Source organism: Portunus trituberculatus, chromosome 23 (genome assembly GCF_017591435.1).
Source record: "Portunus trituberculatus isolate SZX2019 chromosome 23, ASM1759143v1, whole genome shotgun sequence".
NCBI lineage: Eukaryota > Metazoa > Arthropoda > Malacostraca > Decapoda > Portunidae > Portunus > Portunus trituberculatus.
The window spans coordinates 8,714,770-8,738,905 of NC_059277.1; the positions used below are offsets into that span (position 1 = coordinate 8,714,770).

Below are 24,136 nucleotides of genomic sequence, written 5' to 3' on the forward strand. Positions count from 1 at the left end.
ATAAGCATCATCATCGTCATCATCATAAACTTCATCACCCTCACTATAATTACCTCTCTTGTTTCTAAACGCTAACAACATCCATAAAGAACTAAGATAACACATTATTCAGGACGAGTGGCATAAAAAAATATTACCAAACCATAATTAAGTAATGAAATCTTTCTGCTTCTTTTCACAATCTATTAAAACATTCTAATTAAAAGCACAAGGCTACTAACGCGTTATTTGAGTAAATCCACTTAACACAGGAAAGCAAATAAGACAATCAAAATAATGAAATATGAATGAGAACAACTGCTGATGTAATTACTGGGTTATGTGTGGTAGCATTGTGTTGTAATATCACTACTTCTATTAGTGTAGTCTATCTCTCTCTCTCTCTCTCTCTCACACTCTTTTCATATTATATTTCTTAAAGTCAATTGCTTTCACTCGACCCATCTCTCTCGCGGCCATCGCCCTTCTCTTCTTTCCCATAGTTCTCTCATCTTACTCCTTCCGTCCTCTCGTCTCCCATTTTTACCAAGACCACTTCACTTTCCATCACGTCTCTTGTCTAATCTCAATCTCACAACGAACTGTGCAATAACACTGACCTATATTTCACTTACTAAAATATATGTGACACCAGACAATTTTCTCTCCTCTTTGTTATAATTGGACGGCGGAGGATTGACATATCTGGTCTGGATGGATTAATTCAGTTTATTTCAAGGTAAAAAAAAAAAAAAGACAAGCGAGGAACAAACTGCTAACGAGCGGAGGCAATGAGGTTTTGACAAATGTTACTCGCTTGTGAATGAGGACAATGGTAGATTATGTGGGACACGCGACAAACAAATGAAAAAGACAAAAGAAAAATGCAACACACACACACACACACACACACACACACACACACACACACACACACACACACACACACACAGCAGACTGGCTTCCATTATGCTTTCAGGACAATAGTAACTGCCAGCAAGAAGAATGAATGTAAGAGTAAAAAGATAAATAAAAGATAAATAAAAGATACATTCAAGAGAAAGCAATAAAAGGACACTAAGCAATACCAATAGAGAGCACTCAGAACGAAAATACGCTTGTAAACACGAACACAAACAGTCAATACGTTGCTGAAATTAACCAAGTATCCATACACTGAGGTTACGTAAGAGAAAATGGAAAACACACACAGAAAAAAAAAATCAATAATACAACCACGATCTCCACACACACACACACACACACACACACACACACACACACACACACACACACACACACACACACACTCGACGCACGTGACCTCAATGACACGGCGCTAAAACACCAATCACTCCTCCCCAAATAATCAGGATAATTGCACACCAAAACTCTGCTGTACTCAACACGCTAGTCGCAATCATTTTGCCACCTGATGACGCGCGGACACTGTAACACCGCCACTGAAGCTAATTGGTCCGCGTGTTCCTGTCGTGTTTTGAAACGTGCGGCAAACTAACACTGCACTCGTACTAAAACACTTATTCAATTACGAGGACCAAAATAATCTAAATATGAATAATCTGATATCTTATAATTCAATAGTTTTGGTAACTGTACATTATATTTGTGGCACGGTACAGAGTAATTAGTGAGTGCCACCATCAGGCAGCGGCAGCGATACCCTAATCAAACGTCAACAAATAGTAAAATTATTGACAAAATTGGTGACACGGAGTAGAGGGAGGGAGACCACCAGGAATTCCCCGCTCACTCATGACACTAACACGCCAATGACATTAGAGGAAAGCCCAGGAACACAATACACTCACTCACATTGAAGACTATCAGGAACGCCTCACTAACTCACGATACTAAGGACCAATTATGACACACTTCTGCGGCGTACCTTAATTTTTTTCCAGGCTCAAGTTGATGTCACACTGGTTTTCAAGAGTAGTTTTACGGTTCTAGTTGCAGATGGACAAAATTTCTACGTTATAAAAAGGAAACACAGTCTTGAGAACCGAGCCAATGATCTTATGGCTTTCTGCACCGCACTTCATAACTTTTCAGGTTCTACATATTGCTACACTCGTTTTTAGAAGTAGTTTTACGGTTCAGGTGGTAGATAGACAAATTTTCTACATTATCAAGAGGAAATACAGTCTTGCGAGCCCGGCCAATGATCCCTGTGGCCTTGAAAAACAGTCGCGGTGAGGGAGTGGCGTTCCTGAATTCCGTAACACTGCTGAAAGAAAACGAACAAGAAAACACACTAAGTACTCACACGGACATATGATAGATGACTGCCTTCACTCCCCGCGGCCGCTCTAGGAAGTTGTAGACTCTGGCTTGTGTTTTCCTGTAGCGGACGTCCCGGCGTGAAGTTTTATAGTTGATAGGCTTCCCTAGGAGGCTCATTCTGGGCTGGTGGAGGCGCGACCCACCCACGCGACCTAACCGACGGAAGTCATGCCCGCTGGAGGAGGAAGAAAAAGGAAGGTTAGTGTAAAGAAGGCAACAGTAACAGGAAAATAGAGCAGCTTATTTTGCATTGTGCGTGTTTGTGCTCTGCTTGTAAGTAGGTTGGCAAAAAAACAAACAAACAAACAAATACAGTAAATAATTTTTTTAAATTACGTTTTTTTTTCCGTTTTTTTCTCTCTCTCTCTCTCTCTCTCTCTCTCTCTCTCTCTCTCTCTCTCTTTCTCTCTCACTTGCATTAAAATGATAAAAAAACACTTATTCTACCAGAGAGAGAGAGAGAGAGAGAGAGATGTGCCTGTGAGATAGTGATGAAAGTGAGTGATGTTTGAGATAATAACTGTTGTCAAGCTCAGGAGGAAGAGGAGAGATAAGGCCGGAAGAGAGGAGAGGGGAGAGGCAGGACAAAAAAAAAAAAAAAAAAAAAAAAGACTGGTAAGAGGATGAAGAGAAGAGAGGGAGAAGAAGGTAATGAAATGAGAATGAGGAGGAGGAGATAATGTGGAAGAAGAAGAGGAGGAGGAGGAGGAGGAGGAGGAGGAGGAGGAGGAGGAGGAGGAGGAGAGAGAGAGAGAGAGAGAGAGAGAGAGAGAGAGAGAGAGAGAGAGAGAGAGAGAGAGAGAGAGAGAGAGAGAGAATACCATTACTACATTACTGTACCATCACCATTACAACAACAACAACAACAACAACAACAACAACAACAACAACAACAACAACAACTACTACTACTACTACTACTCCTACTGTTACTACCAACACCACCATTATTCCCACATTATAAAATAAATATGTAAATGAAGAGACATCACGACTTCCAATTAAAAATGATGAATGAATCACTACATCTTCTACTAACAATATAACAAACAATTCAATGCAAACAAACTTTTTTTTACCGAGCTCATTAACATCTGCTTCGATTCAGCACGGGAAACAAAACGAAGCAGCAAGGATTCTATAAATAAGCCAAATTAGAAAACACGCGAGGAAAAAGATGATCATTTTGAAATAAATAAAAAAATAAACCAGGTTATTTTGGTTCTTTCTTAACCAGGATTCGATATTAATAGTGAGATGACCTACTGATGACGAGAAAGAAGGAAAGATGTGAAAGAAGGCAAGGAGGGAACAAAGAGAGAGAGAGAGAGAGAGTGCGTAAGAAAGGGTGGAATTTGGAAAAGGAAGGTAGGAAAGAGTGAAGATTGAAAATGAGAAAGGGAAACTGATAAAAAATGAGGAAGAAAGAAGAAAGAGAGCGAGAGAGAGAGAGAGAGAGAATATAAGGATAAAGTAAGCATGGGAGGGAGGAAAGGGCTTAAGAAAGGATGAAATATGGAAAAGAAAGATAGAAAGAGTGAAGATTGAAAATGAGAGAGAGAAACTAACAAAATAAGTGAGGAAGAACGAAGGAATGGAGAGAGAGAGAGAGAGAGAGAGAGAGAGAGAGAGAGAGAGAGAGAGAGAGAGAGAGAGAGAGAGAGAGAGAGAGAGAGAGAGAGAGAGAGAGAGAGAGAGAGAATATAAGAGCAAAAGTAAGGGGTTAGAAAAACATTGCAAAATAAAGATAAAAGCAAGGCATAAAAGTGTAGAAAAATAAACTAAAAAGTGTAAAAAGTAAAAGAGAAAGAAAATCAGCATAAAAAAACATGGTTAGACTAAAAATAAAAGTCAAATGAAAAACTACACAAATGCAAAAAAAAAAAAAAAAGAAAAGAAAACAAAACAACGAAAGGAATGAAAAAAAAGACGATAAAAAGAAAAATAGAAAGAAGGAAACCTGTAGAGAGAGAGAAAAAAAAAATAGGAATGCATGAAATAGGTAATCAACGAAATTAAACACAGAATCAGGAAAAAAGGGGAAAAAGGAAGGTAGCAGGAAATTTCATGCATTGAGGCACTCGATGTTACGTGAAAGCGAATTAGAATATGCATATGAAACACCAAATTTCAGCAGAATAAGATGAAGGCGGCCGAAGAGAGCTGCTTAATATTCAATGCTCCTGCGGGAAACGGTGCTCAGGAAAATGGCAAAATCAATATAGCGAATTAATGCTCCAATATTGAGGCCAGCTAGAACAATGGGGCCTACCGCTGCCGCATTCATTAGCCAAATAAAAAGAAAAGAAAAGAAAAAAGAGAAAAAGTAAAGATAAAAAGTACATGAACACTGATATATGAGAAAGTAGGTTAATTAAAAGTAGTTTTCTTTTTTTTATGTTTAGAATTGTAGTTTATATATATTTCTGTAATGGGTGGGTTGTTAAGGATCTCTCTCTCTCTCTCTCTCTCTCTCTCTCTCTCTTTCTGGACTGAGTGAGAAAGAGGAAAGAGGAACAAGAACATTTAAGACAAAAGACGAAGAGACAACATAAAAAGAGAAAAAGGGAAGAAAAAAAGAAGAAAAGAAGAAAGAAGTAACGAAAATTAAAATAAAAAAGAAAGAACAGTAAGAAATACTAACGTGACATACAAGCAAAAAAAAAAAAAAAAAAAGAGAAACGGGAATGAAAAAAAAAATGAAAGTGGACTAGAAGAGGAGGTGGAAGAAAAGGAAGAGGAAGGAGGAAGAGGAGGAAGGGAAAAAATAAACGAGGGATGGAAACTCACAAAAACCAAGGAAAGAAAAAAAGAGAAACAGGAATGATATAAAGAAGGAAAGTGGAGTAAAAGAAGAGAAGAAGGTGAAAAAAAGGAAGAAAAAGGAAAGAGAAAAAAAGGAGGAAAAATAAAAAAACACTAAGGGAAAGAAAAAAAAAGAGAAACATGAATGATATAAAGAAGGAAAGTGAAATAGAAGAAGAGATGAGGAAAAAAAGACGGAAGAAAAGGAAGGAAGAAAAACGAGAGAAGGAAAATCACAAAATACCCACGAAATTCTGCACATACTTCTTGCACACATAAAGATCCTTAATTATCTCCACCCACTGAGAAAATTAACACTGGCGTCCTCCTTCTCCCTATTTGGCAGTCACTCTCCATTCCAAGGGTGATGTGTAGCGTTCTTCTATTTGAGAGAGAGAGAGAGAGAGAGAGAGAGAGAGAGAGAGAGAGAGAGAGAGAGAGAGAGAGAGAGAGAGAGAGAGAGAGAGAGAGAATATAGTTAAAGAAGATTAGAACTAATATTTGTTCTATCTTTTCAGCTTTAAGACACACATACACACACACACACACACACACACACACACACACACATTCACTCTCTCTCTCTCTCTCTCTCTCTCTCTCTCTCTCTCTCTCTCTCTCTCATATGCACGGCTTTATATTCCTTGATGTTTATTTCCCTGTTAAAGTTTTCAGATCTATTCCTCTATTTCCTCGTACCAGATTTCCTCTTCGCTCCATTTCAGCCTCGCCGCTTTACTCTGAGTCGTGGAAATACCAAAATAAACCTGACTTTTTTCATCCGTTCTCTTATATAAGGTTAAAAAATCAACAATGGAGGTTAAATCTACACGATCTTAATATGTATGCTCTCTCTCTCTCTCTCTCTCTCTCTCTCTCTAGTCACGTGATGCCTTGTAGAAAGAAAACGGGAACCTAATATTTTCCTCTGGGTAGATTAAAGGATTTGCATTTCAGCGTATTTTTTTCCTGTTTTTTTTTTTTTTTTTTGTGGCTGGAGTTCAAAACGATCATAAAGAGTGCGTGTGTGTGTGTGTGTGTGTGTGTGTGTGTGTGTGTGTGTGTGTGTGTGTGTGTGTGTGTGTGTGTGTGGTAAAGCCTTTGTCTATATGCAAAACGTACACACACACACACACACACACACACACACACACACACACACACAATTAAGGGATAAAAGAAACTGAAATGTATAAATTCGTGTTTTTTCCCCTTTTAGTGATGATGCAACGTTCAGTTTTTCAGAACCTTCTATACAACAAAGGATCATATTAAACTGTCTTTTTCCCCGTCACTTTTGAATATTTGGCTCCTTTGTATAAGTACATAAACCAGAATGAAATAAAAACTCCATTTAATTTTTCCCTTTAATGAGTCAACGAGGAATGACAAGAATTTTTACCTGGATCTTATTTATTTACTTTTTTTTTTCTACAGGGCAAAAAATTGAGAACGAAAAGAAAGAGAAGAGGAAAGAATAGCGATGATAAAGACTGTGTTTAAATACGTCAGTTATGTAAGAGGAAAGAAAAAGGATGAAAAGGAGAGAAAAAAAAGGGAAGGAAAAAAAATAATGGAACCCTAAGAAGAAAGAAGAAAAAAGGAATGATAATGTAATGGATAACAAGTGATGGGAAAAGATAGCGAGAGAGAGAGAGAGAGAGAGAGAGAGAGAGAGAGAGAGAGAGAGAGAGAGAGAGAGAGAGAGAGAGAGAGAGATTTCACCATCAACATACACGCACACAGTTACATATGCAGCAACAGAAGAGTTAAATGGGGAAGACTGGCTGGGTGACCAGTAGGCAACCGAGGTGAATTACACACACACAGTTACATATGCAGCAACAGAATAGTTAAATGATTCAATTAAGGTAACAAGCTGTAAAGACGTTTTGTTGCCACTGAGAGTTGCGATGACCAGTGTGTGTGTGTGTGTGTGATTCACTGTTTGATCTGCTGCAGTCTCTGACGAGACAGCCAGGCGTTACCCTACGGAACGAGCTCAGAGCTCATTATTTCCGATCTTCGGATAGGCCTGAGACCAGGCACACACCACACACCGGGACAACAAGGTCACAACTCCTCGATTTACATCCCGTACCTACTCACTGCTAGGTGAACAGGGGCTACACGTGAAAGGAGACACACCCAAATATCTCCACCCGGCCGGAGATCGAACCCCGGTCCTCTGGCTTGTGAAGCCAGCGCTCTAACCACTGAGCTATCGGGCCGTGTGTGTGTGTGTGTGTGTGTGTGTGTGTGTGTGTGTGTGTGTGTGTGTGTGTGTGTGTGTTAGCCATTATTCATAGGTTCTTTTCCGGATGGGGAGGGGAGTGTGTCTTGGTGTTTACAAATCTCTCTCTCTCTCTCTCTCTCTCTCTCTCTCTCACACACACACACACACAGAGAGAGAGAGAGAGAGAGAGAGAGAGAGAGAGAGAGAGAGAGAGAGAGAGAGAGAGAGAGAGAGAGAGAGAGAGAGAGAGAGAGAGAGAGGTGAACAAACAGAGTCAACTAGATAATCACAAAAGAAAAGAAAAAAATACATCAATCGTGTTTACCATTACAAGAAAAAAAAAATCAGTCACTTTGGCAATTCCTCGTGTAAGAAAGAAAATTAACGCAATAAAAGAAGACATACATACATACAGACAGATAACTTGAAACACACACACACACACACACACACACACACACACACACACACACACACACACACACACACACACACACACACACACACCATAAAGGAACAAGTAATAGTTCGTGCTTACAATCTGAACTCGAATAAAAAGTCAAACAAGAAAAAAAAAAAGAACAAGAAAATCACGTCTTTTACACTCCCTCTGAAATAAGACGAAAAGCTTTTAAGGCAAGACAGAGTGAGGTGAGCCAGGCATGAGGAGTGACCTGCAGCCTGTAATCCTGACATGTAATCGTAAAAAAATAGCACAGGTCACGCCCTCGTCACGGTATCAGGTCACACGCGAGGCAGCTCTTCCTCTCCTCCCTCGCGTGCGCTTCGCCTCTGCGTTAGGAAGGGAAGGAGAAAAAAAGTTAAATGAAGAGGCACAACGCATAACACTGGTGAATTTTCTTTGTTTGCCAAGTAGATGAGAGGAAATGAAGAGAGATAGAGGTTCGTAGGAATAATGCAGATGTTTTTGTTCTTTTTCATTTATATGTAAACTCAAAACGAAAGCGAAAGAGTGGGAGAAAAAGGAGGGAAGAGAGAGAGAGAGAGTGAGGTATAGCGAGGAAAGGGGGTTATAAATCGAGGGATAAAGAGAGAGAAAGGAGTAAATTGAGTGAGGGAGGAAAAGGTAAATGGCGAAAAACAGGTAAAAGTGAGTCGAGAAAGAAGTAAATCAAGGAAAGGAGAAATAAAACGAGGTAAAAATGAATCAAGAGAAAAAAAAAGCAAGTCTCGAAAATAATAAAAAAGAAAATGAAGAAATAGAGCAAGTAGAGAAAGGATAAAGTAAATCAAGGAAAGGACAAAAAAAAAAAAAAACGAGGTCAAAATGAATCAAGAGAAAAAGCAGATCTCGAAAAAAAGAAAATGAAGAAATAGGAAAAAAAAAAAGTCTCAGTCGAAGACGAAGCATAATAAAGGATAAGCTGACAAGTTCTCGATGCTTTAAGGCAAGGAAAAGCTAAAGGAGAGAGAGAGAGAGAGAGAGAGAGAGAGAGAGAGAGAGAGAGAGAGAGAGAGAGAGAGAGAGAGAGAGAGAGAGAGAGAACAATACGGGACGAGTGAGCTTTTCTTATTTCCTAATCCCAATCAACCAAAAAAAATAAAATAGAAATAAAATGAAAGATAGTACGAATAGGTTGGCAAACATTCTTCGTTCCTCGTTAGAAAATAAAAGGAAAAAGAGAAGAAAATAAAACAGCATAGCGTGATAGGGCGAGTGAATTTTCTTTGTTTGCAAGAGAGTTTTACGAGACACGAAAAGTTGGAATATATATATTTTTTTATGAGACAAATTGAGGAGGAGGAGGAGGAGGAGGAGGAGGAGGAGAATTACGCGAAGATGAGAAGTAGGTGATCGTATTTGCAAAGTCATGCGTATTTCTTCAAGGTTATAGAAATAAAAGTCTTAAAATGTAAAGTAGAAATGTCAAAACTGCAAAAAAAAAAAAAAAAAAAACTCATTCCTAATATGTATTCAAGTTTCTTCAAGATTTTCCTTTTATTCTTTGTTTTTCTTTCTCAATATATTCCACAGATATTTTTTTCTAAGCTACTTTTATTTCTATCTGTTTGTGTATCTAACCCCTTTAGTACCATGACGCGCTTTCATATTCACTCTGCTTACTATTTGGTGATTTTATACAGCTTCAAAAACTTATGTGGGGGATTAAAACAGTGAAGCCTATGGCCATTAGTCTCCTGACCTCAATAGACCCTTCCAAATGTCAATAAAATGGTTTAATCGTACATAAATCTTAATATAAAAAAAATGTGTTCTAGTACTGAAGGGATTAAATTAAGCAAAAACATAGACAAACTAATCAACTCTCTCTCTCTCTCTCTCTCTCTCTCATAACCCGTACTCATAACAGCCAAAGTCCCACAATTCTCACGAAGCGGGTAAAGCCATTTCGATCCGTCGTGTTCCGCTTCAGGTGAGCTCCCGCATCCCGGCCCAGACAGGTAATCCCGGTGATCCAAACTGATGTCGTACTAAATGTTTATTGAGTGTTAAGATTCACGCTTCATTACGCTAATCAGAGGCAGCAGGGCGATTATGTGCTCCTTCTCCGTAGTGGTGGTGGTGGTAGGGTGGTGGTGGTAGTGGTGGTGGTGGTGGTGATGATTAGTTTTAGTAAATGTGAAGAGATGTGGACGGATGAAGAAGAAGGAAGAGGAAGGGGAGAGGAAGAAGAAAAGGAAATGGAAGACGAAGAAGTAAATGAAGACGAAAATGAAGAGGAGGAGGATGAGGAGGAGGAGGAGGAGGAGGAGGAGGAGGAGGAGGAGGAGGAGGAGGAGGATTAGGAAAAGGAGAAGGAGAAGGAGGAGAAGGAGAAGGAGAAAGAGAAGGAGAAAGAGAAGGAGAAGAACGAGAAGGAGGAGGAGGAGAAGGAAGAAAAGAAGGAGAAAGAGAAGAAAGAGTAAGAAAAGAAAGAAGAGGAGGAAGAGAAGAAGCGGTAAAAAAAACATAACAATAATATAATAACAACAATACACCACCGCCACCACCACCACCACCACAAAAAACAAAAACAACAAAAATAATAAGCACAAGCAATACACACACAAAGAACCAACGTTGTCCGTCTATCTATCCGTCTGTATGTGCATCAATCTGTCTGCCTGTCTGTCTGTCTATCTGTGCAAAATCTGCCTGCCTGTCCGTCTGTCTGTCTGTGCATCCGTCCGTCAGTCTGCGGCCACTCAGGAATACATTAATCACCAAGAAACCGGAGGAAGGGACCCAATTATGAAGAGCTCCACTCCACCTGCCTGTGAGAAACGCGATTTATACACTAAATGCACACACGCTCGCTGACAAGGAATGGGGAGGAAGATGGGAAAGAGATGGGAAGGGATGTAGGGTGGCTGAAGAGGGAAGGGTAGGAATGATGGCCAGTGAGGAAGAGAGTGAAGAAAGGGTAGGAAGAAGAGAAGCGAGGAAATGAAAAATGGGAATGAAGGGAAGGGTAGATTAGGTGGGAAGGAGAAAGAGGTACGTGGTGAGAAAGAGAGGGAAGAAAAGGGAAGAAAATAGGAAGAGAAGGGTGGGTGCTGAAGAGGAAGGCAAGAAGGAAAAGGAAGAAGAGAAAGGAGGGAGGATGGCTGAAGAGTAGCTAGAGAGGAAGAAAGGAAAGTAGGGGAAGGAAAGGGGAAGGGAGAAAAAGGAAAATGGGAATGAAGGGAAGAGGGAGACGATGATTGGTGAAGAGGGAAGGGAAGGAGGTTGGGTAATGAGGAAGATGAGAAAGGAAACGGGAAGGGAGACAAGGGAGAAAGATGAAGGGGAAGGGAAATGGTAATGAAGGGAAGGGTAGCTGATGAAGAGGGAAGGGAAGAAAGGCGGCTAATGAGGAAGAAAGGGAAGGAAAGGAAGGTTGATGGGAAGGGAGGGTGGGTGATAGGGAGAGAAGGGCAGGAAGGTGGTAGATGAGAAGAGAAGGAAAAAGGGTGGCTAGAGATAGAAAGGAAGAAGGTGGGAAGGAGGATGGGAAGGGAAGGAGGGTGGCTGGTAATGGCGTTCAGTGCAATTAGGCAGAAGAAAAGAATGGGAACCTCAGCCATACAGGATCAAATACTATTAGATTCTTACCTTACAGAACAGTAATACCACGCGAATCAGGCATTTTAAGTCTTCATGCCCAGTGGAACGGAAGAAAACGAGGGATAATGCAAGGGAACGCGACATTAAACAAAGACGCACGAATAAGAAGCTACGAAACACTGCAACTATAGAACATTAAGGCTCGTATTCTCAAACGCTTCTGTGCTTCACCTCCACTACTTCAAAAGACTTTATTTAAATTTACACAAGTTTTTAAGATGTTTTTACGGTTCTAGAGGCAGAGTGACAAGATTTCTACATTACTAACTATAGAAACACTCTTGAAAACTTCGCTAATCATCTCTGTGACCTTGGAAAATAGTCGTGGTGAGAGAACAAAGCGTTTCTGAATACGAACCTAAGAGTGAAAAAGCGTGTTATTGTAATGTGCCAGACAGGTGAGGTCACGAGGTAGCGGTGACAGGCCAGGGTTCAAAAGGCGACGCTCCTTTGGCCAAAACAATTAAGACATGTGGGGACTCGAACGCACAACCTTTCGCCTTCGATTCCAACAAATTTGTCCCCTCCTAAAAACAAGGAGAGAAAGAAATGAGAAGAAAATTGAAGAAAACATAAAACAAAGGAGTCAAATGTGAAATATCATAATAAAAACAATAAAGAGGAAGGAGGCAGAATTATTCATATTAAGAAAAGTAAGAAAAGTCACGACCATCAAATATATCAAAGAAAACCACTAAATCCTTAACCCTTTTAATACTAGGACACATTTTTAACCTTGAGATTTGCGTACGATAAGACCATTTTATTGACATTAGTAAAGGTCTATGGACGTCAGAAGATTAATGGCCACAGTCTTCACTATTTCAACCCTACACATGAGTTTCCTGAGCCTGCATAAAATCACTAAATAGTAAAAAAAACAAATATGGAAACGAGTCATGGTACTGTAGTGGTTAAACAAACAGAAAACGGAACTAGAGTCAATCGCCGAACGAGGTCAATCCTTTTTTTTTATTTCGTCTCCAGTTCGTTGCTCTTGTGCCCTACATGACTCAAAATTGCCATGTGCGATAAGGAAGGAACTGTCTGCGTGCGTGGCGAATTTGGCAAGATTACTCACCGTATTTCGTGCGCTATGGTAACTTTAATTTACGTTCCTGACGCACGAGGGAACTTCACTTGAGGGCGAGATGAGACAAGGCGAGGAAGTCTGACTGATTGCCATCCATTCCTGCCTTCTTTACTGCGCTCCCTTGTTCCTTTGGCCAAGTTTTCTGTGTCTCCGCTGTAAGTCGAGTGCTTTTCTTCTCTCTCTCTCTCTCTCTCTCTCTCTCTCTCTCTCTGTGTGCTGTGCGTGTGCGTGTGCGTGTGTGTGTGTGTGTGTGTGTGTGTGTGTGTGTGTGTGTGTGTGTGTGTGTGTGTGTGATGTTAATTAAAAATGATTAACGGCGTGTTCATTAACTCCTCAGAGAGAGAGAGAGAGAGAGAGAGAGAGAGAGAGAGAGAGAGAGAGAGAGAGAGAGAGAGAGAGAGAGAGAGAGAGAGAGAGAGAGAGAGATACATGTACATGCATACAGACAGACATATAAATAGACTGATAGAAAGGGAATTGCGTTTGACAGTGGAGGAGATAAGAATGAATTATGATCTGGAAAAAGGAAATGAGATGAAAGATGGAGGAATGGTTGTGGTGGAAGGGAGGACAAATATAACTCGGACGAATGGAATAAAAAAAATAGATAGACAAGAGAGGATGTTTTAAATGCGAAAAGGACATAAGAACATAAGACATTTGCTCCCTAATTCTGGATAACCCTTTTTACCTTTTAGAGAACCAACATCAAGTGGGCCTTTTTCTTTTTAATATTGTGTTGACCTTAGCTGGCCTCCTCTCCTACATAAAAAAAGAACATCAGAAAAGGAGAAAGCTGCAAGAGTTTGTCAGACTTATACGTGGCAGTCCCTGTATGAACAAAGCTATCTAATTCCATCTATCATCTCCATATATAAATTCATCTCTTCCTTTAAAGCTCCTTATTGACTCAGCACTAACATGATTACTGCGTCCGTTCCATTCTCATCAGCCACTCCAGAAAAATAACTAACTTGTACATTTGGCAATCAAAATCATACAGTATACACGCAAATGAAAACAAGACATTCAAAATAATCATATATTTCTTCTTTATTACCAACAGTTACCTAACAACAAAAGAAACAAAGGATGATCTAAGAAAATGTTTAACTCCTTCAGTACCAGGACGCGTTTCCGTATTCATTCTGCTCATTCTGCCATTAATCTTCTGACCTCCATAGACCCTTAGCTAATGTCAATAAAATCGTCTAATCGTACCCAAACCTCGAGGTAGAAATGCGTCCCAGTACTGAAGATGTTAAGAATGCAGTGAAAGATATTATAATGGATATGCCTGCCGAAGGAGAGGACTGAGGGCAATAGAAGGATGACTCTATCGACCTCTACCTTAAGCATTTGGGAAGACACACGGCACAAAGAGACGAGCTGGCTTGCGTAAGAGTAACTGAGTATGGGAAGTGACATAATCCAGTTCCAGGTGTTTTTTGAGGCATTTACAAGTAAGTTGTGTAAAGTGAGAGAGAGAGAGAGAGAGAGAGAGAGAGAGAGAGAGAGAGAGAGAGAGAGAGAGAGAGAGAGAAGCCATCACAGCACAGGGGAGGATCACTAAGCCCACACCAGCCTTCCTTGCCCTTCCTTACCTCTCTATCTTACATAAATAAACACCGCCCACTCGACATCTACCCGCTCTCCAACATTCGGAATACATAACGTCCCATAACACACGAGGCCATTCGCTCAAGACTAAGGCTCGTATTCAGAAACGCCTTGCTCTCTCACCATGACTGTTTTCCAAGGCCACACAGATGATTAGCGGAGTTTTCAAGAGTGTTTCTACAGTTAATATTGTAGAAATTTTGTCAATCTACCTCTAGAACCGTAAAAACACCTTAAAAAAAACCGTGTAGATTTAAATAAAGCCTTTTGAAATAGCGGAGGTGAAGCACATAAATGTTTGAGAATACGAGACTAAAGGGGCTATCACACTGGCCTATGATACGCGGAACGCGGGCCATGGTTCTTGGTACGAAACCAGGAACACAATCACGCACACGCTGCCCGTTTTCTTGTTATGCTAGGCAAACGGCGTATCATAGGCCAGTGTGATAGGGCCTCCTAGGCCCTATCACACTGGCATATGATACGCGGAACCAGGAGCATCCGCTCTAGATAGCTGGAACTTGCCCGGGATTAGCGGAACCAAGTTAGGATGGCTTCATATCCATCCCGGTTCTCCGTATGCTATCCCAATGGAAAAGTAAACATGATATATGTAATAAAAACCTTTCATTTGAAATAAAAAGAATGTGACTAAATTTTTCATATTGGAATATCAAATAATATTTCATCATTTTAGAAAGGTAAAGTATATATATATGTCGATAGGTTGGGCTCATGGCAACCACCTCCGACTCTAAAGTTGCCATCGCGCACGTCTCAGCTTTTCTCTAGTTTTTTTTACTTAATTTTCTTTAACAAGAGGAAGTGCAAATGCAGTTCCAGGAGAAAACACAGGCTGAGGTATAAGCGGCATGGTTTTGTTCTGGTTTATTTTGATTAGGCTTTGTCTTGGTTAGTGGGCCGTTTGCCTAGCATAACAAGAACACGGGCAGCTTGTGTGTGATAGTGTTCCTGGTTTCGTACCAAGAACCATGGCTCACGTTCCGCGTATCATAGGCCAGTGTGATAATCAAAATAAACCAGAACAAAACCATGCCGCTTATACCTCAGCCTGTGCTTTGTCCAGGAACTGCATTTGCACTTCCTCTTGTTGAAGAAAATTAAGTAAAAAAAAACAACTAGAGAAAAGCTGAGACGTGCGCGATGGCAACTTTAGAGTCAGAGGTGGTTGCCATGAGCCCAACCTATCGACATATATATTTACCTTTCTAAATTGATGAAATATTATTTAATATTCCAATATGAAAAATTTAGTCACATTCTTTTCAGTTCAAATGAAAGGTTTTTATTACATATATCATGTTTACTTTTCCATTGGGATAGCATACGGAGAACCGGGATGGATATGAAGCCATCCCAACTTGGTTCCGCTAATCCCGGGCAAGTTCCAGCTATCTAGAGTGGATGTTCCTGGTTCCGCGTATCATAGGCCAGTGTGATAGGGCCTTAAGGCAGAGAAAGGAGTGATGTAACCAACAAGGACAGACAGAAAAGACAGACGAGCAGCACAAGGAGACAGGCAGTAACTAGAAACAAACTGGACACACGAGGAGGAAAAAAAGATCCATCATTAACAAAAACTAGAGGAAGGATGAACTCATACAGGAACGTGAAAAAAGACCGACAGGCAGGAAGGACAGACAAATTAAGACATCAAGCAACCCAGGAGAGACAGACAGCCATTAAGGATGAAGAGATGGGAACAAACACAGGACCAACAAATAAAGACAGGCAGCCAGTGACTAACAAAACACTGTGGAAAGAGACAGACAAACAGACACACAGACAGACAGAGACAGGCAGGTAAAGGCAACAAGAACATACACGTCCAGCGACCTCCCCTCCAGCCACGCTCCACACGCTGGTGGGAGAATATGATAGCAGATAACATCACCTGGCCTCGAGGAAAACATTTGTACGTACAATGAAAGCAATCAAGGTTTCCAATATTCACTTAATCATTACTTTGGTTTATCAGTGAACGCTTTTCTTTTTTTTTCTTCTCGCTTTACTTTAATTTCCTTCTTGTTACACACACACACACACACACACACATACACATGCTCTCTTTCTTTCTCTCTCTCTCTCTCTCTCTGAACAATACCCACATACCAACGCAAACTTGACCACAACCCACACTAATCAATTTTACAGCGTTTGGATTCCATTCCCCTAAGTAGCTCCGCCCCCTTCCCACCCACACCCTTACCGCATCCCACTTTCTCTGATGGACTGGAAAAAGAAAACGGGAGGTGCGTTGACAGAAACACCGCTAGTTTTCTGAGGGATATTGTCGGGGAAGAGGAGACGGAAAAGGAGCGAGGAGACTTGAAATCCATCTTCTAAAAAGGATAGGAAAGGATAGAAAAAGGATTGAAGAAGCGCAATTCGGTGAAAACATTGAAGGGGGGGAAGAAAAATAAAGAAGAAAGAAAAATGGATGAAAAAAAAAACGGTGTATACGTTTCAGAAGATCAAGGGAAAGCTAATCTAATTTATAGAACGTCGAATTTTGGTCCATTATTCCTTGTTTCTTGAGAGAGAGAGAGAGAGAGAGAGAGAGAGAGAGAGAGAGAGAGAGAGAGAGAGAGAGAGAGAATAAATACAGGAAAACTAAGGCAGGGCAGGCGCGGACAAACACAACAGGGAACAAGGCAACAATGACAATAATTACGAAGGAAGAGGGAAAATAGATGAAAGGAAGAGTGGCAGAGGAGAAGACAAACTGACATAATTGAGAAGAGTGAGGACAAGAGGAGGAGGAGGAGGAGGAGGAGGAGGAGGAGGAGGAGGAGAGAAGAATGACCAGGTGATGGGTATTAAGAGACACAACTCTTAACTGGATGAGGTGAAGTAACCTTTAGAGAGAGAGAGAGAGAGAGAGAGAGAGAGAGAGAGAGAGAGAGAGAGAGAGAGAGAGCTGTGGGTAATGTTTCTTTCAACTTAATAAGGCTTAGTGTCCTTTCTCTCTCTCTCTCTCTCTCTCTCTCTCTCTCTCTCTCTCTCTCTCTCTCTCTCTCTCTCTCTCTCCTATACTCCAGCAAGGAAGCAAGATAAATGACGCTTCAAATCTAATACTAACACTATTATCATTTCCCTTCTGCCCTTACTTCAGTCTCTTGTCTCTCTTATTAATTCTTTATTACTTTTCTCTTCACATTGCAGTTCCTTTTATCAAATTTCCTCTCCTCATATTCCACACATTTCCTCCCACGCCATTTCTTTCACCAGTTTTCCGCCACATTTTTCCTCTATTCCTCCTCGTTCCTTTTTCTCCTCTTCTTTCTCTCCTTTTCTCATCTGTCAGTAATTACGTACATGTCCTCCTCTTCGTTATAAACACCCTATTTTCGTCACTTTTTTTCTTCTTCGTCGTCATTTTCTCCTCTTTTCTCTTCTTTCTTCATTCATCAGTAACTACACGTCCCCCTCTTCTTTATAAACACCTACTTTGCTCCCTATTTTCGTCACATTTTTCCTCTTTTCCTGCTCGTCGTTCCTTTTTCTCCTCTTCTTTTTCTTCTTTCCTCATCCATCAGTAACTACACGTCCCCCTCTTCTTTATAAACATCTACTTTGCTCCCTGTTTCCGTGAAGATGGACGCACACGAGAAAAAAAGTGCTCACGTTTAGGAAGTTCGCCTAGATCGGCCTCCCTTGCACGTTTATGGAAAGATGTAAAATTTTATCTTCCCAGTAAAGATTTATGTGCCTGGAAGGATGATGTTCTGGATTCACTCTGGAGGTTGTGTAGAAGCTTGGTCCATCCTGTCTCCCTGCCCAGCCATCCTTCTTCTTCTTCTTCTCTCTTCGTCGTCCTCCTTCTCCTAGTTCCTCTGGTTCATTTCCTCCATTCTTCACTTTTTTCTTTTTTTTTTTTTTGGGAGTCTGCAGCTTTTTTTTTGTCAGTTTATTTGCTTTTTTTTTTGTCCTTCCATATTCATCTTTCTTTTTCTGTGTCTTTCTTTTGCGAGTTTTGTGTTTGTTGTCCTTGTTTGCTTAGTTTTTTTTGTGGTGTTTTGGTGTTTTCTCCTTTACCATCTTCTTTTTCATGTTTTTTTCTCCTTTTTTTTGGTCCTTTTTATCTTTACAAAGTTTCATTCATTTGTATTTTTTTTCTCTTTTGCTTGCTTCCTCAAATTTTCTTTTCTTTCCCTCACACAATTTTCTTTCTTTTCTTCATTCTCTATTCCTCATTTGCTTGCGCCATTTTCACGCAATTCTGTCTTTTATTTTACAGTTTCTTCCTGCTGGTTCGCGAATTTATGCATCATTTCCTTCCTTCCTTCCTTGATTACCCTCTCCTCACCAAAATATTATTCCCGTTATTTATTGTTCTTTGTTATTATTCCTTTATTCATTAACAGGTTTAGCTTTTCTTTCTTCTCTTCGTACATGTTCTTTTTTTTCTCTCCTTAATTCCCTCCTCACCTCAGTTTGCCAGTTTTCTCTTTCATAACAAATTTATTACACCAATCTCATTCCCTCTTCATTCCATTTTGTTTCGTTTATTTCCCTATCACTTCTTTTTCTCTTCCTATTTATTATTTTTCTACAATCTCATGCATCCCTTATTAGTTTTCCATCCTCCTTCCTCGAGACATCCTCCTACTCCTCCTCCTCCCCCTCCTCCTCCTCCTTTCCTCCCGCACTCCTCGGCTTTATCTCTTCGTCTTTCCTTCACTCTTTTCTCTCTTTTTTTTTTTTCTCTCCTTCCTTCACGTCTTCTGGTGGGAGGAATTTCGCAATATAACTGAGACAGAGAAAGGCAGCTGATAGAAACCTTCTTGGCGATGTTCTTTCTCCCGCCTGTCTTTAATTGTATTTATGTCTCTCTGTCTGTCTGTCTGTCTGCCTGCCAGTCTGTCTGTCTGTCTGTCTGTCTGTCTGTCTGTCTGTCTGTCTGTTTCTCTGTGTGTGTGTGTGTGTGTGTGTGTGTGTGTGTGTGTGTGTGTGTGTGTGTGAGAGAGAGAGAGAGAGAGAGAGAGAGAGAGAGAGAGAGAGAGAGAGAGAGAGAGAGAGAGAGAGAGAGAGATATATAAAAGGAGAAACTGAGGAAGATTTCTTGGCAAACATTCTCTCTCTCTCTCTCTCTCTCTCTCTCTCTCTCTCTCTCTCTCTCTCTCAGACGTAAGCAGCCCTAACTCTTTGCACTGAATGATAAACTCTATGTCTGCTGAGGGCAATGTGGCACCTAACACTGGACTGACTCTAAAAACACGATGGTGGAAGCACTAGAAAGATTAAACGCCATGCATCTCTCCCTGTGCTGGCCTTGGTGTCTTTCCAATGCTTTCTAAAACTGTACACTTCCTTCACTACGTTCTATAGGGTCTGGTGGGAAGCTGCGACTGGTGTAGGATTAATCAGTGATATTGTAATGTGTCTCTATGTGTTGGTCTCGCTAATTCTGTTCCTTGTTTCTTGTCTTGTACGTCAATTAATGTGGTGAGAGAGAAACAAAGAGTGAGTTACTTCTCTGATGTATTCGTTTATTGGGTTCAAAGTTGGCTGGCAAAGTTATGAATTGATATTGAGTTATGAAAAGTTATTAGTGTTATTATCACGTGCCGTTTGTTTGAAGTGTTTGTAATGCCATTGTTTTGTTTTGTTGTGTTTGTTTATGTTTCCCATCTAAATTTTGTGCATCTTGTGTGGATGTAAATGTCTTTTTGTTGTTTTATTTCCTTTTTCCCTTGTTAGTTGCTATTTGAATATTCAGTATTTGTTTATTTTTCTTTATATAATGATTTAGTAGCAAAAGCATAAACAGAAACAAAACATAATGCTAATATTACTTTTACTCCTACTTCTACTACTATTACTACTACTACTGCTATTACTACTACTACTACTACTACTACTACTACTACTACTACTACTACTACCCCATTACTACTGTTCATACCACTACTACTACTACTACTACTGCGACTACTACTACTACTACTACTACTACTACTACTACTACTACTACTATCATTACTACTATTAATACCATTACTACTACAAACACCATTACTACTATTATTACTACTACTACTTCTACTACTACTACTACCATTTCAATTACAAATACCATTACTGCTACTACTACTATTACTACTATTACTACTACTACTACTTCATATTCTTCCTGCACGAGAACATTTCCACGCAAATTTTCTACTTCAACCACCACCACAGCCACGCCAGCTGTAATTGTAAACACGAGCAGGTTTCATGTCACAGAAGATAATCCATTTGCATAGGCGTGGTCTGCATTACACGACCTACATTGTGTGCACGTTTAGTTCTCTTGCAAACATTTTCTTATTTTATTCATTTTCTCTTTTCCATCAAATTTTTTTCTTATTCTTTTACTATTTTTTTTTCAGTTCTTCTCTCTATTTTTTCTCTTTTTTTTCTTTATGTTTCGCACTTCTCCATTTTCAATACGTATGTTTTTCTATTACATTTTTTTTCTTCTTCTTTACTGGTGGAGTTATTTTTTCTATTCTAGTTTTTTCGTTGCTTTATATTTCGTCTTCCTTCGTCATAAAAACTCCTTTCGAAATCTCTACTTTTATCTTTCTTTCTGTCTTTCCTTCCTTCCTCCCCTTTATTTATTCTTTTCCCTGCAGCTTTTCCATCTCTTGTTATGCTTTGTTTTTTAATACGTGTCACCTCTCAAAATATCTTCTTTATTTTTCCTTTTCTGCTCTTATGAAAGATATTATTATATTACATTTCATTTTAACTTAACGCTTTGTTCGTGTTGAAGAAAAATCCTGTATCTTTCTTAATATTTTCCTTTTCTTCCTGCTTCAACTTTCCTTTTGTTTCATGATCAGCCTTCCAGATTTCTTGGCGTTTCTGTTCTAATTTCTTGAACGACGTATGCTGTATTTCATTTTCGCCTTGTGCTTCTTTTGTGTTTAATCCTTTCAATACTGAGACGCATTTTTACCTTGATTTTTAGGTATGATTAGACGATTTTATTTGCATTAGGAGGGGTCTATGGAGGTGGAATAATTAATAGCCAGTCTTTACTATTCTAATCCCATCATATGTTTCTGAAGCAGTATAGAATCACCAAATATTAACCAGAATGAATATAAAAACGCTGGAGAGAGTAAGGACACCATCGTTGCTTCCCTAGTGTTATCCTGGCGACAGATCCTTTTGCTATCTCGCGGCTTAATATACTGTGTCATTATGTGGCACTCACTTTAATGCCAGGAAGGAAGTAAAGAATATCATTCCTATTTTTTTTCTCTTTCTTTCCCTCTTTGTCATAATTCATATCACGCCACAAGGCAACTAATTATACCCTATATATCTTCTTCCACTACCGGTGTGTGTGTGTGTGTGTGTGTGTGTGTGTGTGTGTGTGTGAGAGAGAGAGAGAGAGAGAGAGAGAGAGAGAGAGAGAGAGAGAGAGAGAGAGAGAGAGAGAGAGAGAGAGAGAGAGAGAGAGAGAGAGAGAGAGAGAGAGAGAGAGAGAGAGAGAGAGAGAGAGAGAGAGAGAGAACACAAAGCCTTTCCATTTAATTAAAGAGCTGTATGTTCTCTATTTTTATTTGAGATATGCTGTTTTCTAGATTCACTATTTTGTATTTTTCAGAGTGTAACATTTCAAATTATTTCCTTGCACTGACTTCGCTGTGTTACGGCCCGCCCGTAACATACTCCACTACCCTCACCTCCTCCGCTTGCTACCTCGTTCGCCACCTCTCCACCTCCCCTTCCACGTCACCGTCTCATGAAGCCCCGCTACTGTCCCGAAGTTGGATTCACGCGGCCCCATTCGACTCAAGCGGAAGTGTTAAGCGAGCTCCTGATTTCTGGAGGTGAGTCGAGGTCAAGGCCTCAACCAGTGAACAATACGCCTCTTGGACTACCGTGGGATCCACCTCACCCAGCACTTCATCACTGCGACACCTCATAAGTATCACTTCCCCTCGTCCCGTTTTTTCCACATTGCCTCCATATCGGATTAGTATTATTATTAGGTATTAAGTTGGGTTCTTTATTGTTGTATTTCTGTGTTATATATATGTGTGTCAGTTTCATGTGTTTCATGTTATATCTATATGTGTATGTCAGTTTCATTGTTATTGGGTTATTAAATAGCTTCTTAAGTGCCCCCTTTGCATTTCCTCACCAGTTGAACCCGCAGTGTTTTTTTTTATTGTTATTGTTCACCGGCTCCCCGATGCAAATCTTACCCATTTAACTGGTGAACGTAACAGCTGTGATACAAATTTCCAACATTACGCGATTTCTTTTCTCCGAGTCTAGTATCTTCAAATTACTGTTATATTGTCACATTGTATTATTGCACGATTGTATTAAGGCATCATTCTCTTCGTTATTCTTTGTTCCATTGTGTCACTTTCCCCCTAAGAATACAAAGGAAATTGCTTTATGAGTGTTTGGCAATATACAAATATTATGGTGAATTTTAAACATTTTCTGAGCTGTATTTTTGTGTTGTTTTCCTCTTGTGAAATAAAAGAACAATTATTTTACATCCAACTTCTAATACTTTTGCTTCACAATAGTTGCTTAAGATTTCCAAGAAGCGACATTTCTTATCTTTAGAGGCACTTTCTTACTGATGGCACCACGCTGTTACTACAGAGAAAAATATTAGTTTTCAATCTAATAAAGAAATGTGCTTCCTCTATCTCCTTCACCGACTTTTATGTGTATATATATAAATCTATTTCCCTTTCCAGCGACCATAATAATATATCTACATATTTTTCTAGCAGTACCAACCTACTATAAAATTCTGAGGAATTCACTACAAATATTTACGCTGCGGCTTTTCATCTAAGTTTTCAGCATATCTATTTTTTTTTTTTACATTATTACCATTTATCAACTTCTAAAAATAAAAGTGCATGTACAGTACATATCTTTGTATTATTGTCCCTTGTCATTTGTCTTTCTTTTCCCATTTTTTTCTTTTCTTTCTTCACATTTTTTGCAGCCTTGTGTTGTCCTTAACCTGAAACTCTTCTATAAACAATCATGGCTACAGAGATGAGTAACGTACTGTATTCCTTTCCTTTACATCCTCCGTCCTCAGCTTAAAGTTCTCAGATATTTTTACCCCGTTTTTATGTGTCAAGGAGACTATTCAAGGCTAAAGAAAATGGAGGAAGAAAGACCTCCCAATTTGCTTCGTCTTTTACCCCCCATTCCTCATCTCGCTCTGCCCTAAAAAATACAAAAAAGTCCAATTTAGTTCTATCTGTGTCTTGTTAATCCTCTTTCAAATCCATTCAGGTTGTGGGATGAAAGAAAACTGAAGCAGGTAGAGTATTTTCAGAGTCTATCAGAAAGAGGGACGACAGCGTAAGAGCGTGTGAATGTGAGTGTGTAAGTGTGTGTATTAGTGTTCGTTTCCTTCTGTAGTGTGTGTGTGTGTGTGTGTGTGTGTGTGTGTGTGTGTGTGTGTGTGTGTGTGTGTGTGTGTGTGTGTGGTGATTTTAGTGATGCATTATCATTACTTTCTTCTTTTATGTGAGAGGGGCACTAGCCATGGACAAAATATATAGAAAAGAAAAAACCGAAAAAACAAGGCCAGTGAAAATCAATAGCTGTCACCAATAATTAAAAATACATTGTTGCATATCACGGTGGAAAACTTAACACCTTGAGTACCATAACACGTCTTCATATTCATTCTGATTACTATTCGCCAATTTCATAAAGCTTCAGAAACTCGTGTGGGGACTAAAACAGTGAAGACTTTGGACCATTAATCTTCTGACCACCATAAACCCTTTCTAATGTAAATAAAACCGTCTAATCATAGTCAAAACTCATGGTAAAAATGTGTTCCGGTACTGAAGGGGTTAAAGGGAATGTAGATAGAATAAGCAAGATGCAGCAAAGTTTAGGAATACAAAGGTTCATTCTCAAGTCGAGTGCACGGCAGGCCATGCGCAGCCCTCACCGCTATTTCAACATTCATCACTCACTTTTACTCCTCCGGGAAATAACTGTA

The 24,136-nt window shown here is 39.7% G+C and overlaps 1 protein-coding gene across 15 annotated transcripts in view; it reads right to left on the minus strand.

Annotated features, from left to right (window-relative positions):
• LOC123507831 (potassium voltage-gated channel subfamily KQT member 1-like) overlaps nt 1-24,136 on the minus strand; it is a 428,798-nt gene that overhangs the window by 130,809 nt on the left and 273,853 nt on the right. For all 15 annotated transcript variants that reach the window (XR_006675796.1, XR_006675795.1, XM_045261073.1 and 12 more), the window contains exon 2: nt 2,270-2,461. Coding sequence is in view for 13 of the 15 variants with exons in the window: in XM_045261073.1 (XP_045117008.1) it covers nt 2,270-2,461 (192 nt within the window). In the remaining 2 variants the exon portion in view is untranslated. The remainder of the gene's footprint in view (nt 1-2,269; nt 2,462-24,136) is intronic.